A 16,038-nucleotide genomic window follows, 5' to 3' on the forward strand; every position below is an offset into this window, starting at 1 on the left:
CAGATTGAAACGGGATCTGCTCATCTATCAGGTTCACCTAGTTGTTGATTAAACAAGCTGACAGTCAGAATTTTACATCTAATATACATCCATAGGGCCCAGGGTTTGATCCCCAGCACCACACAAAAACAAAGCTGCTTTTTACCAGATACTTTAAAACCTTTTTCTTGGCATACCCATTCCGATTCTTTACAAGTCCTGCACAACCTTGTCTCTGCTATCTGCCTGAATGCAGTCAGTCACTTTGAGTGCACCCTGTGATGGGGCTCGGTGTGGGTCTCCAGGTACCTGGTACGGTCTGATTGTAGCACTGCTAGTGCTCGTCTGCTGTTCTGCCATCCTCTGTCTTCTACAAGATGGAAACAGACAGGAAAGCCCCCATCTGGAGCCGGTGATTTATTGTTCTGTTGGACCTATCTGTCTCTCTGGATAAAGCCTTTCAGAAAGTCTGCTCAGACTGTTAAAAGGAAGTGACTTTTCTGAATTGTTTAGAAAACATAAATGCAACACTTTATCATAGCCACTCTTATGAATGAAGAGCACACTGGAAAAATTTGAAGTGTTTTTAATCCAAGTGAGCAATAAAAAAGTAGATGGAGACAAAAAGAATTTTCTATTGCTTTAAATTTATCAATATCTTTGGAAAATATGTTAAATTAGGTTACTAAGCTAACATGTAGTAGGTTTGGGGTTTTTTTTAGTGTCCTGTTACTACAGTAACTAATAAATCCCAATGTTAGCAGGAGAAATAAAGGGTTACTTTCACAGTGAATGATTATCTGACACATTCTTCCCTTTTTTTTGAGTTGTAGAGAGAAGTTTTATTATAGAGTCCGTAGGTAGAGCTTGAGGGGAGGGGAGCAGTGAGCCTCTGAGCAGTGGAACATACTCTTGTTTTTTAGTATAGCTGGTTATGTTCATAAACATGCAGCCAGAGCAAAGCACTCAGTCGTTCCTTAGAACATAACCACAGTTACATTTTCATTGTGTTCTGGTTTGTGCACATGTCTGAACACTTAATAAATTTCCTTGTTTCTGGCTTTATAACTCCAGTTTCTTAGTGATGACAAAATAACAGGTAAAGGTTTGCAGCCTGCGTTAGTCCCCTGTCCCTACCAGCGATTAGGGTTCTTCAGCAATGCCGTTGGCTAGGGCTTGACCACCTGCCTGAGCTGAGCCCATGCTTCCCCTCTCCAGGGAGTGCTCTAGGGAAGGCTGTTCTGACTTATCCTGGATCTCAAATTTCACGTCTATCAAGAAGATTTCTATTTTTTTAACAGATTTCTTCCTCAAAACATCTTTAGTTAGATCATTTAGCAAGAAGTAGGAAAGCCGATTATTTCTACTGTTACTACTTTGCACTTGGCAAGCATTGTTTTCTGGGTTTTTTACTACGACTCTCACGTGTCTGCCCTTAGAGTAACAGTAGTCACACATGTTAAGCCCACATGTTTACTAGAGAGGAAGAAAGTTCTGATTCATTTTGAAAATGAATTTACTTATTTTAATTATGAGCCTAAGTGACTGCACTGCCTGGTGAATCATTTGATACTAACAGCACCTTGGATTGAGTTTTCTCCCCCTCATCCTCTTTGCCCCAAATCCTGTTTTTATGGTTTACTTAAGGAGCCTTCTTTTTAAAGGCTGTTGTATTTGGGTAGAGTATTAGAATGTCTTCTAAAACAGACTAAGGCGTGTGTGTGTGTGTGTGTGTGTGTGTGTGTGTGTGTGTGTGTACACATACACATATGTGTTTGCATATGTGTGTTGAGACAATCTCACAGTAGCCAAAGCTGGCCTTAAACTTGTGATTGTCCTGTCTCAGCTTCTCAAGTCCTGAGATTACAGGTGTGTATCACCATACCCACCCTAAATACTTTAAATAACATAAATGCATACTGTTGTGCAAAATTCCTAAGTGTCCTTTGAAAGGAGAGCTTGAGAATATTGTTAGTATAAGACACAAATTCTGAGACTAGAGAATTATCATTCATATGTTTCCACGGAAGCTCCTTAGAATTCCATAGCCTAATGTCTGAAGTTACTTTGTCAGAGCTGTTTTCATTCATGTGGTCCCCCGATAGAGAAAGGAAGGCATAGAAATTCTTCTGCTACTCCTAGCTAAAACTTGAAGAGGTTTTTGTCACTCTAGTTTATAATCCAGGATTCATAAAATTAAAATAATAAATAATCCTCAGTCTGATTGTAGTAGCAAACATTGGAATATTGATGATACATCTGATGACTGTGGCTTTAAGAAACTGAAGATCGTACTAGAACCAGAGGTATATAGTGGTCATTCCTGCCATAAGCCAGCCAGTATGGGCAGCAGTTCGATCTGTACTCTGAGAGATTCCCTGAGTATGGGACACGATAGCCACACAGAAAAAAGTGACACCAGCTGCTTATTAAGCAATAACTGTTGTTCATTTGAATTACGATCTCCTCGGCCCTCCACTTGCTGTCTTACTGGTCTGGCCTACCTTCTTTCAGGCCCAGGCCTGGGAGTGCTTGCAAGATATAGTTGGGGTAAAATGTTGACTTTTGGTGGACACCACGGAGTCACATTGATGCAGATAAGGCACATGGCTGTGGCAGGATTCAGCTCCTTCATCAATTTTCAGGTTAGTATGGCTGAATCAATTATAGTTTGTAGAAGTTCCCTTACTGCAGATTTATTGGCAGTTGAGACTGGGCTCTTTTTCCATGAGAGACATCGTAATATGCTACGTTACTTTGGAATGCAATGATGGAACATGGTTGCAATCATGAAAAGACCTAGATCTAGTTATTTGTTCAACTTATTCAAACTTTGATTTTGTTTTAGATAACCCTTCCTCAGACAGTTTCCTTGGCTCAGATGACACAAGAACCTTCGGTCAAAGTGCAAATGGACAGTGGAGAAACTCCACTCCAGCATCAGTCTCAACGTTACAAAAATCGAGAAATAGCCGAAGTCTTTACCTCGAAACCCGAAAGACCTCAAGGTTAGGTTTTTGTCTACCTTCTTCCCAAATCCTTCTTCAGATATAAGAAAAAAGGCTATAAAATAGATGTGCATTAGAATTTTCAATGAGTAATACCATTCTAGGGCTTTATACTATAACAAGATTACCAATCCATTTCCTTTGTACTGAATTTGGACGATAGCCAAATCTTGTAAATCATCAGAAGAGAGAGACACTTTAGAAGGCAGTCCTGGTGGGTGTAAGTGTTTAGGACTCTTTAGGATAATGTTCAGATAGCCAGTACAAGTTCTAAAGTGGAAATGAAGTCAGTCTCTGCAACTTGAGTGGTAACAAACTCAGCAGAGTCTGCAGCAGCCTTCCACATGAGCTGGCTGGACGCTGCTCCACATCTGCACTAGTTAGAGCCGAGGGAGGGAGGGAGGGAGGGAGGGAGGGAGGGAGAGAGGAAGGTGTCATTGAGAACCTTTCTCCAGCTCATGAACCTCACTTGTTCTCTTGCCAGAGCTGTGTTGTCCATTAAAGACGGGTGTCTCAGATACTTTATTATTTTTAATTTTTGACAGTGTTGGGAAATCATACCCAGGGAGTTGTGTATGCTAGCAAGTACTCTTATCACTGAGCTGTATTTCCAGCCCATCAGTAGATTGATTTTTGTTTGTTGGAAAAGAGATCTCATGTAGCCCAGCCTGGACTCAAATTCAGTATGTAGGCAAGCATGACTCTAGACTTCTGATTCTCTTGCCTCTAACACCTAGGTCCTGAGATTACAGATGTGCCACCACGCCTGGCTCCCAGCCCATGCTTTTCTTTTCTCCCCAAAGCTTTTCTTCTTATAACTTCTTAAATTCTCTGTACATGTCTGCGGAATGTGAGGTCATTTAGTTTCCTGGTTAACGAAGCTTTCTGATTGACTGAAACCAACAGAGTGCCTTTTATTCACTTGAGCATTATCAGCAGCACGTGGACTCTGGGAATATATGGCTCTCGGGGGTCGTTTTCACCACTTTAATTCTTCAATTATATAAGAATTAGTACATTTATATTGTAAAAATGAAAGTGTTGACAATCAAGTGAAAGCCTTTAAACTCCCACAAGCTCCTCCAAATCTCCTCCTGTCTCTGACTGTCTTGCGGGTAGCTGCACTCATGTTGTACACTGTGCAGTACGTGGGTTTTGTCCTCACTAAAATGTTCATGCATTATTTGACAAGTGACTTTTAAGAATTGGTAGCACCATACTGTTATTTTTAATGAAATTATTATAGAAACAGTGCATATGCTTTTTTAAAAATTTAGAAATATCAATAAGCAAAAATAAAACATCATATTTCTATCAACCTCAGGGCAAACTTGTAAAAATCTTTTTCTGCCAGGCGTTGGTGGCGCACACCTTTAATCCCAGCACTCAGGAGGCAGAGCCAGGCAGATCTCTGTGAGTTCGAGGCCAGCCTGGGCTACAGAGTGAGTTCCAGGAAAGGCGCAAAGCTACACAGAGAAACCCTGTCTCAAAAAACCACTAAAGGGGGAAAAAAAAAATCTTTTGCTGTCAAATATCTTTGGTGCCTTTAGATCTTTTTTTGAAGATTAATTCACGCTATGCAACTCTGTGGAGTTGATACCTCCCACTTTTACTTGGGTCCCAGGGGTCATTAGGTCATCAGGCTCGTACAACAAGTACCTTTAGTGTTGAAACTGTTTCATCAGCCCCGAATACTGGGCCTACTCTTCTCTCTCAGCTTTCTTAGTATCATTTATGTCTCGTTTATACGACCACTATCCCATGTAGTATTGCACTTGTCAGCTGTCTCCCTGAAGTCTCCTGTGGTCTGGAATGGCTGGGGAGGAGGGCATGGGGCTGTTTGTGGTTTAATGGCCCAACATTTTCCTGATAGTGCCTTTGGAGTAGATAGGTTCCTTCTTCATGGTATCATTGTTTTATTTTCCATCCCCTGTGCTTTTGTAAGTTAACTTTTTGACTCAATGAGATAATGATACTGCGTTGTACCACACTAGAAGACAGACACTTGTTGTTAGTGATGGTAGATTGACATTGGACAAGAGAGTTCACAGTCAGGTCCCTGGTGTACAGTTAAGAGCGTGTGTGATTTGAATATCATCTGAATGTGGTTACTTTGGCATTATGTAAGTGAACAATTTCACTTTATCTAATCCCTTAGTAATTGCTGATATCAACCGGAAATCCATATCTGATGATTTTTAGAGTTAATGAAACTTTTTTATTGTTTCTTATTAGTTGGCACTGTTTTTTTTCATAAATTAAGGCTGTTTGATTACCCTGAAAACATTGTCTAATATGGGAAAGGTAGGATAGATGATTAGTCGTCCCACCCCCACCCCCTGGAGCTGAGAACCGAACCAGGGCCTTGCGCTAGGCAAGCGCTCAACCACTGAGCTAAATCCCCAACCTCGATTAGTTCTTTTTTTAAAATTCTAGCTTTCAAAGTAAGTTTTTAAAAATGACTGTTTCATATAGCTTAAATGAATTTTAATTATCATGATGAATTAAGTGTGTTTTAATAGGCAAGTGTCTCCTCTGAGCTGCACCCCCAGCCCACCTTTTCCTGTTTGAGTCAGTCTCCTAAGTCACCAGGTTGGCCTTGACCCTGTGATTCTCCTGCCCTAGCTTCCTGAGGAGCTGGACTTGGAGGCCTGGGACACTGAGCCCATCCTTGTTAGTCTTTTAATGCTAATATTCTGACGGCTTTGGTTTGGTAACCTAGAATATCTAGGAAGGAGACACTTACTTGTTCGCATTTTAATGACATGGTTTTCCTGGCACGGTCCCCTTTGAACTTACTTCTGGCTCTGGTGGACTCTACCTCATCAAATGTGGGTAGGATGCTTGTTTCCTGGCATTGCAAGATATCTTCATACTTTTGGGGGGTTGGTTATTTCAATGTTGAGAAGACACACTTCAGGAAGCACAGGTACAAAAGATGTTGTAGAAAACGCATTGTTGGGGGTTGAGGATTTAGCTCAGTGGTAGAGCGCTTGCCTAGCAAATGCAAGGCCCTGGGTTCGATCCTCAGCTCCAAAAAAAAAAAAAAAAAAACAGAAAAAAACAAAAAAGAAAACCCATTGTCTTTGGCAGACACTTGCACCACCACTGCAGTCTTGCTAGCTGGGCCCTCCCAGCCCAAGAACATAAGCCCGGGGTGGAATCTGCAGTCTTTTGTTCCTTCCTCTACTGTGTTATACATAACAATCCATAGATTGTTAAAGTTAAGAGAGTATATTTGCTTTTTGCTGTTCTCTAGATGTGGTCAGCACATTTAGATTGAGACCGTAGTTTAATTTGTTGAGTCTAGCTTAGTCTGCTGTGCAGCTATATTGAGTCCTCAGGGAGGATGAAGTGGAAGAGAAGGTCATTTTGGTCAGAGTAAGTACTTCAGACTGCTAGGTAATGGCAGATGGAAAGCATCATATAAGGAGGGAAACGCTTAAAACTAGTAAGCTTTAGGTAGACTGTTAAAGGGATTTTTTTATGTCAGTTTTCCCACTAGAAAGGGCGCAGATAATAAGAATCCACAATGTGCTGTGGATCACAGAGTGTCCTGTACAGCCTGGTAGATCACAGAGCATGCTGTATAGTCTGTAGATCACAGAGTGTGCAGTACAGCTTGTAGATCACAGAGCATGCTGTACAGCCTGGTAGATCACAGAGCACCTACAGCCTGGTAGGTCACAGTGCATGCCATACAGCTTAGTAGATCACAGTGTGTGCCATACAGCCTGTAGATCACAGAGCATGCTGTATAGCCTGGTAGATCACAGTGTGCTGTACAGTCTGGAAAAAACCCTTCTGGTTGCTTTTCCTGGAGGAGGAGAGCCCTCTGTTGGCCCTGTAGGAAAATTTAGAATTCACTGTAAAAGTTCACTGGTGAGACTTCAGCTTGATCCATCCTTAGATGTTTAAAGTAATTCCTTCCAAAGAGCTTTAGGGACAGGACTGTGGAGTAGAAATGTGAATTATGGTAGGAAGAAACCATATGTGGTTAGTGTGCTACCACTCTGGGGTTTCCAACAAAGACTAGTCTGTTTGTTCTCCCTCGTACCTCGTTATTTGCTATTTGGTTCTTGAGAAAGGAAATTCTAGATCGTGGATCCAAGAAAAAGTTTTAAGTATCTGAAAAATATATGATTTAACAATCTAAGACCTTTTAAGCGGCAGAACCTGATGTTATAACCTCGTGTATTATAGCTTACATATTTCCCACAAATGTACTTCTGTCATTCTAGCTGTCTGTCTTCTTATTATGTCTTAAAAGAAAAAATAATCACTAGGTTTATCATTTCTTACAAACTTTTTTTTCTTTTTAGTGGATTATCAAACACCTTTACAGGAAAGTCAAATCATCACTGCCATGTGTCTGCATATGAAAAGTCGTTTCCTATTAAGCCTGTCTCAAGTCCATCCTGGAGTGGTTCATGTCGTCGAAGTCTTTTAAGCCCTAAGAAAATGCAGAGGCGGCATTTCAGCACAGCAGAAGAGGTAAGGAAAAGCTGCCGCCCGAGATCCTGAGAGCGGCCCAGGCCTTCATGCCCTGAAGCCGTTTCTGCCCTCACCCGTGCACTTGGGAGCCATTGTACACCTCAGCCTCTTGTGCTCTGTTTCCCATACTTAGGTTCTGAAAACTGCTCCAAGTTCTAAGATGTTGGAGGAACATTATTGTTCCTGCTGTCTTCTGCTCCAAGTTCTAAGATGTTGGAGGAACATTATTGTTCCTGCTGTCTTCTGCTCCTGTTGTTTCAGAGCCTTTCTGAACTGATGTTTTCTTCAGTAAAACTGTGAACGCTGCTCAACATTTTTTGCTTTAATAAAATTTGATTTGGTAGAGCATCTCCTCTTCTCACTAGGAACAGTTTTCTTCAGTATAAAAACAAAGTATACGACAAAAAGAAACTCGTTTTTAAGAAGTTAGTTAGGGGCTGGGGAGATGGCTTAGCCAGTGAAGTGGTTTCTTTCCATCAAGTGTCAGGACTTGCATTCAGGTCCCAGCACTCACATACAAGGCTAGACATGATGGTGCGCGTTGATAATCCCGGTGCAGGGGAGGCAGAGACAGGCCGGTGCCCAGGGCTCATCGGTCCATTGACTAGCCTCCTTGGTGACTTCCAGGCTAGTGAAAGAGCCTGACTTGAAAACAAGACAAACAGCTTCTTGAACGACACCCAGGGTTAACTATGGCTTCTACATGTTTGCACATGCTTCCATGCGTGTGCATACACATGAACACAGACACGCACATTATTTTTTAAAGACGGTTGAATTTATTCACCTCTTTTCATTCTGAGCAGGATCTTGGAGTTCGTAGACTTTCTCAGAAGAAAGCTGTTCTGTTGACACTTGAGTTGTTCTTTTCATCCAGTGAACTAGAGGGTGAGATTGTGACTAATACAGCAAATGACTGGCCTAGCAGGAGGTGTATGTTTATTCAGTTCCTTATTTATTGTGCATCTTACTAGTTTCAACTGGCTTCTGTAGAGATACAAATGAATTTAGTGTGCTTTCTATATATTAGTATATCAAATAATTGAGTTCTTTTAACCCAATGAACTAGGTAAAGGTGAGTTTGTATTCAAACCTTACAAATTTGGAAAGAAGTCACCTGGCTATTAATAGTAGTAGTGTAGCAGGTCTAGAATGCAGGTCTTCTGAAGGTTTTTTGGTGTGCTTCCTTTCACACAACATGGTGATATGGTTCCTGTCTGGCTTTGCTTACGGTACAGAGTCAAGAATACAACATTACATGCTAGATAATTACGGAATTTGTTAATTGAAGATGGATGACTATTTGAAAATGGTAATGTTTAGTAAAGATGTGCTCTCCTGAGTTTTAAGTTTGTATTGAGTCTGAAATATCTGAGAGGAGAATGGCAGAATAATCACTTAATAGAGCAAAGACTACACAAGAAACTGGAACATTGGCCATTGGTGATGGAGCTGAGCGACAGGGATGAAAGGGAGATGGATTCTGAGGGCAGTGGAGGGTCACTATGGAGACTGAGCCCAGAGCCTCGTTCATAGTGCCTGCTCGACTGACTTCTCGACCCAGTTAATCTGTGCTTCACCTTTTGTGTCATTGAATGTTGTACCAAGTATGTACTGATACACACATAAGTAGTTTTCCTTTTCTTTTCCTTTTTTTGTTTTCTTGAGACAGAGGTTTCACTCAGTAGCCCAGGCTGACCTTCAACTCATTGTATAGTCCAGGCTGGCCCCAAATTCTTGATCCTGATGCTTCGGCCTCCCAAGTGTTAGGATTACAGGTGTGAGCTACCGCCCCTAGCTTAATTTCTTCTTAATTACTGGACTTGAAGGGTTTGTGCATGTTCTAGGATGAGCTATAGAAAAACTACCTGGAAAGGAGAACCAGCAGCAGAGCAGCTGAGTCAGGCTTCCCAGGAGCCCCAGGGTCTTAAGTTCTCTGTCAGCTTGTCACTTGCCAGCCGTCCCTTCCCAGCTTCCTGTCACCTCCACTGCCATCCCAAGGACTTGGGCTAACCTGGGCCACAGACCGGGTGAATGGAGAGCATGGAGCTGGGGCCCCTTCCTCCTGCAGCACAGTGAGGTGGATGAGGGTTGAACCTCAGCTATAGAGTGAGGTGCAGGAAATTCTGTGTCAAAGGAGTTTGGTCTGTGTTCTCCAGTTAAGCCACTTGTAGGCGAGAATAACCTATATGAGTATGATGAAATATTAGAACAAACATCATTATCAAATGTTTAACTAATTATTTATTATTTAATCATGAATATTACCAGTAATGCAGACATAGTACTTTCTCCCCACTGGAACTGGAGGTTTTGTTTTTTGTTTGTTTGTTTGGTTGGTTTTGGTTTCTGCTTTTGTTTTTTGAAGACAGGGTCTCCTACATAGCCCTGCTGTCGTAGAACTCACTATGTAGGCCACGCTGTCCTCCAACTCACTGAGATCCACTTGCCTTTGCCTCCCAATTGCTGGGATTAAAGGTGCATACCACCAAACCTAGCTGGAACTAGAAAATTTTTTATGGGAATTTACAAACTGGTAAAAAAATAAATATTTGCTCAGAAATGTTGGAATCTACAAGAAGAAAGTATTTGCTTAGGATAAAGAAGGAAGATGATGTACTCATACCTAATTAAGAATTGGGATTTGTCTTTGAACTTGTGCAGTGCAGAACTGTGTACGAAATTGATGGTTAAGATACCACCACTGCTGTGGTCAGTTGTAAAACAGGACTCTTAAGACAAGGATTTTAAAAAGGGTTAAAAATGGACAAGTAGTAACTGTACTATTGATTCAAGGGCAACACTGAAGAGCTGTTATCTAGCACCATTCACATTAATTTAACCTCAGGCACATGTGATGACTGTGTTAGCTGCACAGATGTAGAGCATTCTGGGCTGTTGTAAGCTATGTAGTACTGTGATACAGAATGTTTGGAAAGGAGAAATTGACATGACAGTAAAAAGTTTAAATAGTGGAAATGCAAGTCAAGGGCCAGGAAGTTGACTCGGCAGGTAAAGTGCCTGCTGCCAAGCCCGACAGCCGGAGTTCGATCCTCAGGACCACGTGGTGGGAGAGAACCAACTCCTGCAAGGTGTCCCTTAGCCTTCACAGTGCCCACTCCACACTAAAACAAATGTGGACAGAGATTTTTAAAAACCACAAATGTTTTTTGCAGTCAGGTGCTGCTGTGAGCCAGCCCCTGAGCAGCATTTTGTGGAAGGGAATGCCTCTCCTCTCCTCCTTGCGTGATGCTGTAGTAGTTTCACCATAAGCCAAACATTTTGGATTTAGCAGAAACGTTTGTAACCATTTTGCTTCAGATTCATTTATATGTAAAGCTATTAAATTATGCAAAATGGAATGAGGACTATGAAGTTAGGATTCTAAATTACAGTAATTTATAACAATAGGTTATTAGCTTGCTGAAATTCATTTTGTATTCTCTTGTGTTTTTACAGTCTTACATCTCAGTTTTATACTGTACTCTTACCTAAGTGCAGGAGTTAATCATGTGTTACTAATAGACGTCACTTAGTGAGTATGTGATGAACGTATGTGTGTACCTGCAGGCACATAATGAACATCTTTTATTCACCATTCCAATTTTCGCCTTTTTTTTTAAAGATTTATTTATTTATTATGTATATAGCATGTATACCTGCAGGCCAGAAGAGGGCACCAGATCTCATTACAGACGGTTGTGAGCCACCATGTGGTTGCTGGGAATTGAACTCAGGACCTTTGGAAGAGCAGTCAGTGCTTTTAACCTCTGAGCCATCTTTCCAGCCCCAGAAAATATCTTAACCACAATGAACTATATTCTTTTTAGAAGCTGCATACCGTTAATTGTCCCAAAGAATATTTTCTTGTTGGCCAAGCTGCTTGAAACCAAAGTAACTCTTTAAGTTGTGTATCTCTTTTAGTCTTCAATTCCTCCTGTGTGATAGAATCTGTTCTATATTAGTGTGTATTCATTGCACATAATAATGAATTTCATTGTAACATTTTCATTCATGCATGGAAGTATTTGATCATGTAAGCTCCCAGTTACCCGCTGTTGTTGGCTCCATTCCCCAGGTTCTTTTCCTCTGTCAGATTAGTTCACTGCCCCACCCGCTTCCCTTTTCGTTTTAGTGTGTTCTCCTGGCCTGCCTCGACACTTTGAAGCTCAGAGCAGCCTTTATTTGTAGCAGTCCTCCTGTCTCAGCTCCTCAGTGATGGAGTTACAGGTGTATACCACCATACCCCGCCCCCCACCTCATCTAAAGTCCACATACAACACACGCACAGTGTTTGTTTGAGTCTGCCTTATTTAGCATTATGATCTCTAATTCCATTCATTTTTCTGCCAACAACACGGTCACTTTTTTTTTTTTTTTTTTTTTAGAAAATTTTACCAGGTTTATTTATAACTGTTACAAAGCTGAACTATTGAAATGCAATCATTGAAACATTCTGACTTGCATTAATCTTTTACATCCCACACATATACTAAAATTTAACACAAAGATGAAAACAGAAAAACAGGCCAGTACCTGACCCCCTGTCCCTTACTTTCCTGCTCACAATTGTATACTTAGGTACCTTTTGACCCCATGAAAAACATATGTAACATTCAGAACTATTGGAAACAGGAAGAAGGGGCAAAAGATTTTTTTTCAGAATGAAATGTTTTCCCTCAGAGTGGATTCTTTTTTTTTTTTTTTTTTTTTTTTTAAATAATGCCGAATGCTGTTTATTGAAGGAGGGAAGAGGTCTTAAATACAGGCTTACAGCACAATGGGAGAACTATGGAGGGCAGAAGTTCGCTATTGATGTTTTATAATCTTGCATCTAAGCTGTTAATGCCCATTATTCAGGATACACATACAAGGAACTTCCCTTAAGCATTCAGGAGGGTGGAACCCGGCAGGGAATTAGCATAGGGAGGATATCAAGGTCAAGGTCAGCAAGCAAAGCAACAGTTACCCAAAACGGGGGCCAGGACCCTACAGGTCCCCCTTTTACTAAAAAATGAGCTTCTGACTTAGCTTCTGATGTGGGACATCAGCAGGTCACCTTACCCGTCATGGAGACGCCTGCCCAGGCCACACAGGCGCTGTCTTAGGTTGGTGAGCGCCCCCCAGGCATTACCCTCTCTGAATACTCATTATCATACAGGCTCAATCGTGGGCGAGCTGCAGAGTTAACTGCTGCCAAAGATCTCAAAGTGGCACTGGGCTTGCAATCTGACGATCACATTTTTTATAGCTGAATAATAGGGGTGTGTGTGTGTCTGTGTGTGTGTCTGTGTCTGTCTGTCTTTTCTGTCTGTGTATCATATTTCCTTTATCCATTAATCCATTCATGAATAACTAGGCTGATTTATTAACTTGGCTATTGTGAGTAGTGCAGCCATAAACATGGTATTTTTTGGTTTTTTGAGACAGGGTTTCTCTATCTTTGCGCCTTTTCCTGGATCTCGCTCTGTAGACTAGGCTGCCCTCCAACTCACAAAGATCCACCTGCCTCTGCCTCCTGAGTGCTGGGATTAAAGGCGTGTGCCACCACTGCCCGGCAACATGGTATTTTTTTCAATGTTTTATTGAATTTTAATTTCATGTGTACAGGTATTCTGCCTGCTTGTATGTCTATGCACCACTTGCAAGCCTGGTGCCTGAGGAAGCCAGAAGAAGGTATTAGATCTCTTGGAACTGGAGTTACAGGTGGTTGTGAGCCACCATGTGTGTGGTAGGAATTGAACCCGGGTTCTCTGGAAGAGCAGTTAATGTTCCTAACCACTAAGTCATCTCCCCAGCACTAGATTTCTTTATTGTATGCTGATTATCTTTTTGATTCCTTTGGGTATATAACCAAGAGTAGTGTCACAGAACTATGTATTATTTCTGTTATTAGGTTTTTGAGGAACCTCCTTACTGATTTCCCTAGTGGGAATTCCCACCAACAGCACATAAGATTCTCGACACACCCCATCCTCCCGAGTACTTGTTTGTTGTCTTGGTGACAGCCCTTCTAACTGGAGTGAGAGAGAAAGAATCCCAGTGTGGATTTCTCTGATCACTAGAGATGTGGAACATGTTATGTATTTATTATTTATTCTTCTTTTGAGAACTGTCTTCCATTATTTACCCATTTCATAATTGGATTTTTTTTTTTTTTTTTTTTTTTTGAGATGGGGTCTCACTACATAGCCCTGGCTGTCTTGGACCAGGCTGGGCTTGAACACATAGATATTTGCCTTCCTCTGCCTCCCAGTGGGGTCCAAGGCGTGACCCACTGTGCCTGGCCTCCAGCCTAGTTTTTAAATTCAGAATTCCTTTGGTACTTTCTGTTTTTCTGTCTTATGTGAAGGTTTAACTTTGATTGATTTTGAATTGTTTTTGTACAGCATGAGAAACTGGGAATCTAGTTTCACTCTTCTACATGTGGACATCTAGTTTTCCCAGAAGCATTTGTTAAAACTGACTGTCTTCAGTATGTTTTTGACACTTTTATTGAGAATCAGGTGGCTAAAAAGTGTATGGAGTTATTTCTGGAAGCCCTCCTTTCTTGGTCTGTGAGTCTGTTTGTGATGGCAGCATGCTGGTTGTGTTCCTGCGGCTTTGTAGTGTGGTCTGACAACAGATAGTGTACTACTTCAGTGCTGCTCCTTTTGCCCGGGGTTATTCTCTCTGTTTAATGTCTTTAGTGCTTACATAGGAATTTAGGTCAGTTGGTTGGTCGGTTTGTCTGTCTTCCTTTAGTTTTTTGAAATAGGAACCCAGGCTGTGTTCAAAGATGACCTTAACTCTTGATTCTCTTGCCTCCATAGTCAAGTGCTGGAATTATAGGCATGTGCCACCATACCGTTTAGTATTTTCCTTTTATTTCTGTGAAGAATGACATTGGAATTTTGATGGGGTTGTCATGGACTCTCTAGATCACTTTCAGTAATAGTTATTTTCACAGCATTAATTCTGCTGACCCATGAACATGAGAGTTCTCACGATCTTCAGGGTCCACACTTTCTTTAGTGTTTCATAGTTTCCATTGAAGAAGTCTTTTACCTGTGTGGTTAGATTCAGTCCTCCATGGCTTTTGTATCTGTCCTCCCCTGCCACCGTTTGTGTGTTTGAAGCTACTGTGAATGGATTGTTTTCCTGAAGTGGAGTTTTTTACTTTTTTGTTTGTTTTTGCTTTTTTGGTTTTTGTTTTCAGCTCTTTGCAGTTTATTGCCTGAAGGAGTTACTAGTTCAAGTTAAAAGCAGAAGCCCCCAAATGGTTACGTTGTACAAGCTGTGAGGGTTGTAAACCTGGGACAAGGGACAGAAGAGAAGGGAAAGTCTACTCACTGCAAGGAAATCCTTAAGTACATTTCAAAGAACAGCAGCCACTTAGGATCCATGATCCTCCCGCTGATCCTCCTTACTCCAGTGTCTGTCAGGAACTGACATATATAACTGAATTACTTCTCCAGATTCTTGATGCTCCATTACAGTCCATTGCAGGCAAATTTCTCTTTAAATTAGTTTCTTTTTAATCTTAATCATCAGCAATCCCTTGGACAGTATTGAGGGTCTTCCTGCTGTTTCTCTGTTGAATTCTCTCTCCTTTTTTTTTGTTTTTTGTTTTTTGTTTTTGGAGACAGGGTTTCTCTGTGTAGTTTTGGTGCCTTTCCTGGACTTTCCTGGAACTCATCTGTAGCTTAGGTTGGCCTTGAACTGGCAGAGATCTGCCTGCCTCTACCTCCCGAGTACTGGGATTAAAGGTGTGCACCACCACTGCCTGGCCTCTGTTGAATTCTTACATGGATACAACCCTCAGTGCCAGCAGGAAGCAGTTCATTACCCTTAGATGCATCAGCAAAGAGGCTGAAAGAGTGGAGATTCTGGGTAGCAGACATCTATATGATTCTTTTTCCTCAGTGGCTTTGGAGAAGGCTGGTGGGGGAAATGGGGTGTATTTAGGTTTTATACTGCTACTTTGTTGAAAGTATTTACTGTAGCAAGAATCTTAAAAGTTCTTATTAATAAAATCAAACCTGAAGCCGGGTACTGGGGTGAATGCTGAATGATCAGAGAAGCAGAATAAGCCACAGCTACCTCGCCTTACCAATTCCTCAGCTGATCCTGTTTCCTTAGACTGGAAGCCTCTGAGTCCTTATCCAAATGAATCTCAGCTGAACTGCTGCTAAAAGCCTGAAAGCTTAACCATCCTAGTTCCTGGTCCTCACATCTTATATACCTTTCTGCTTTCTGCCATCACTTCCTGGGATTAAAGGCATGTGTCACCATGCCTAGCTGTTTCCAGTGTGGCCTTGAACTCACAGAGATCCAAATGGATCTCTGCCTTTGGAATGCTAAGATTAAAGGTGTGTGTGCCACAATTTTCTAGCTTCTGTATCTAGTGGTTGTTCTGTTCTCTGACCCCAGATAAGTTTATTAGGGTGCACAATATTTTGGGGAACACAATATCACCACATTTTACCAAGCATAAAAGTCTTTTAATGGAGTCTTTGGGGTCTTTTAAGTACAGGATTATATCATTAGCAAGTGGGAGTGACATGATGACATCTTT

At 41.4% G+C, this 16,038-nt stretch overlaps 1 protein-coding gene across 4 annotated transcripts in view; it reads left to right on the plus strand.

The window, feature by feature from the left end:
* The window catches only part of Senp1 (SUMO specific peptidase 1), a 70,552-nt gene that overhangs the window by 12,608 nt on the left and 41,906 nt on the right, over positions 1-16,038 (plus strand). For all 4 annotated transcript variants that reach the window (XM_059247213.1, XM_059247214.1, XM_059247215.1 and 1 more), the window contains 2 exons: positions 2,828-2,987; positions 7,310-7,481. In XM_059247213.1, coding sequence (XP_059103196.1) covers positions 2,828-2,987; positions 7,310-7,481 — 332 coding nt within the window. The remainder of the gene's footprint in view (positions 1-2,827; positions 2,988-7,309; positions 7,482-16,038) is intronic.

This window comes from Peromyscus eremicus, chromosome 20 (assembly GCF_949786415.1).
Source record: "Peromyscus eremicus chromosome 20, PerEre_H2_v1, whole genome shotgun sequence".
NCBI lineage: Eukaryota > Metazoa > Chordata > Mammalia > Rodentia > Cricetidae > Peromyscus > Peromyscus eremicus.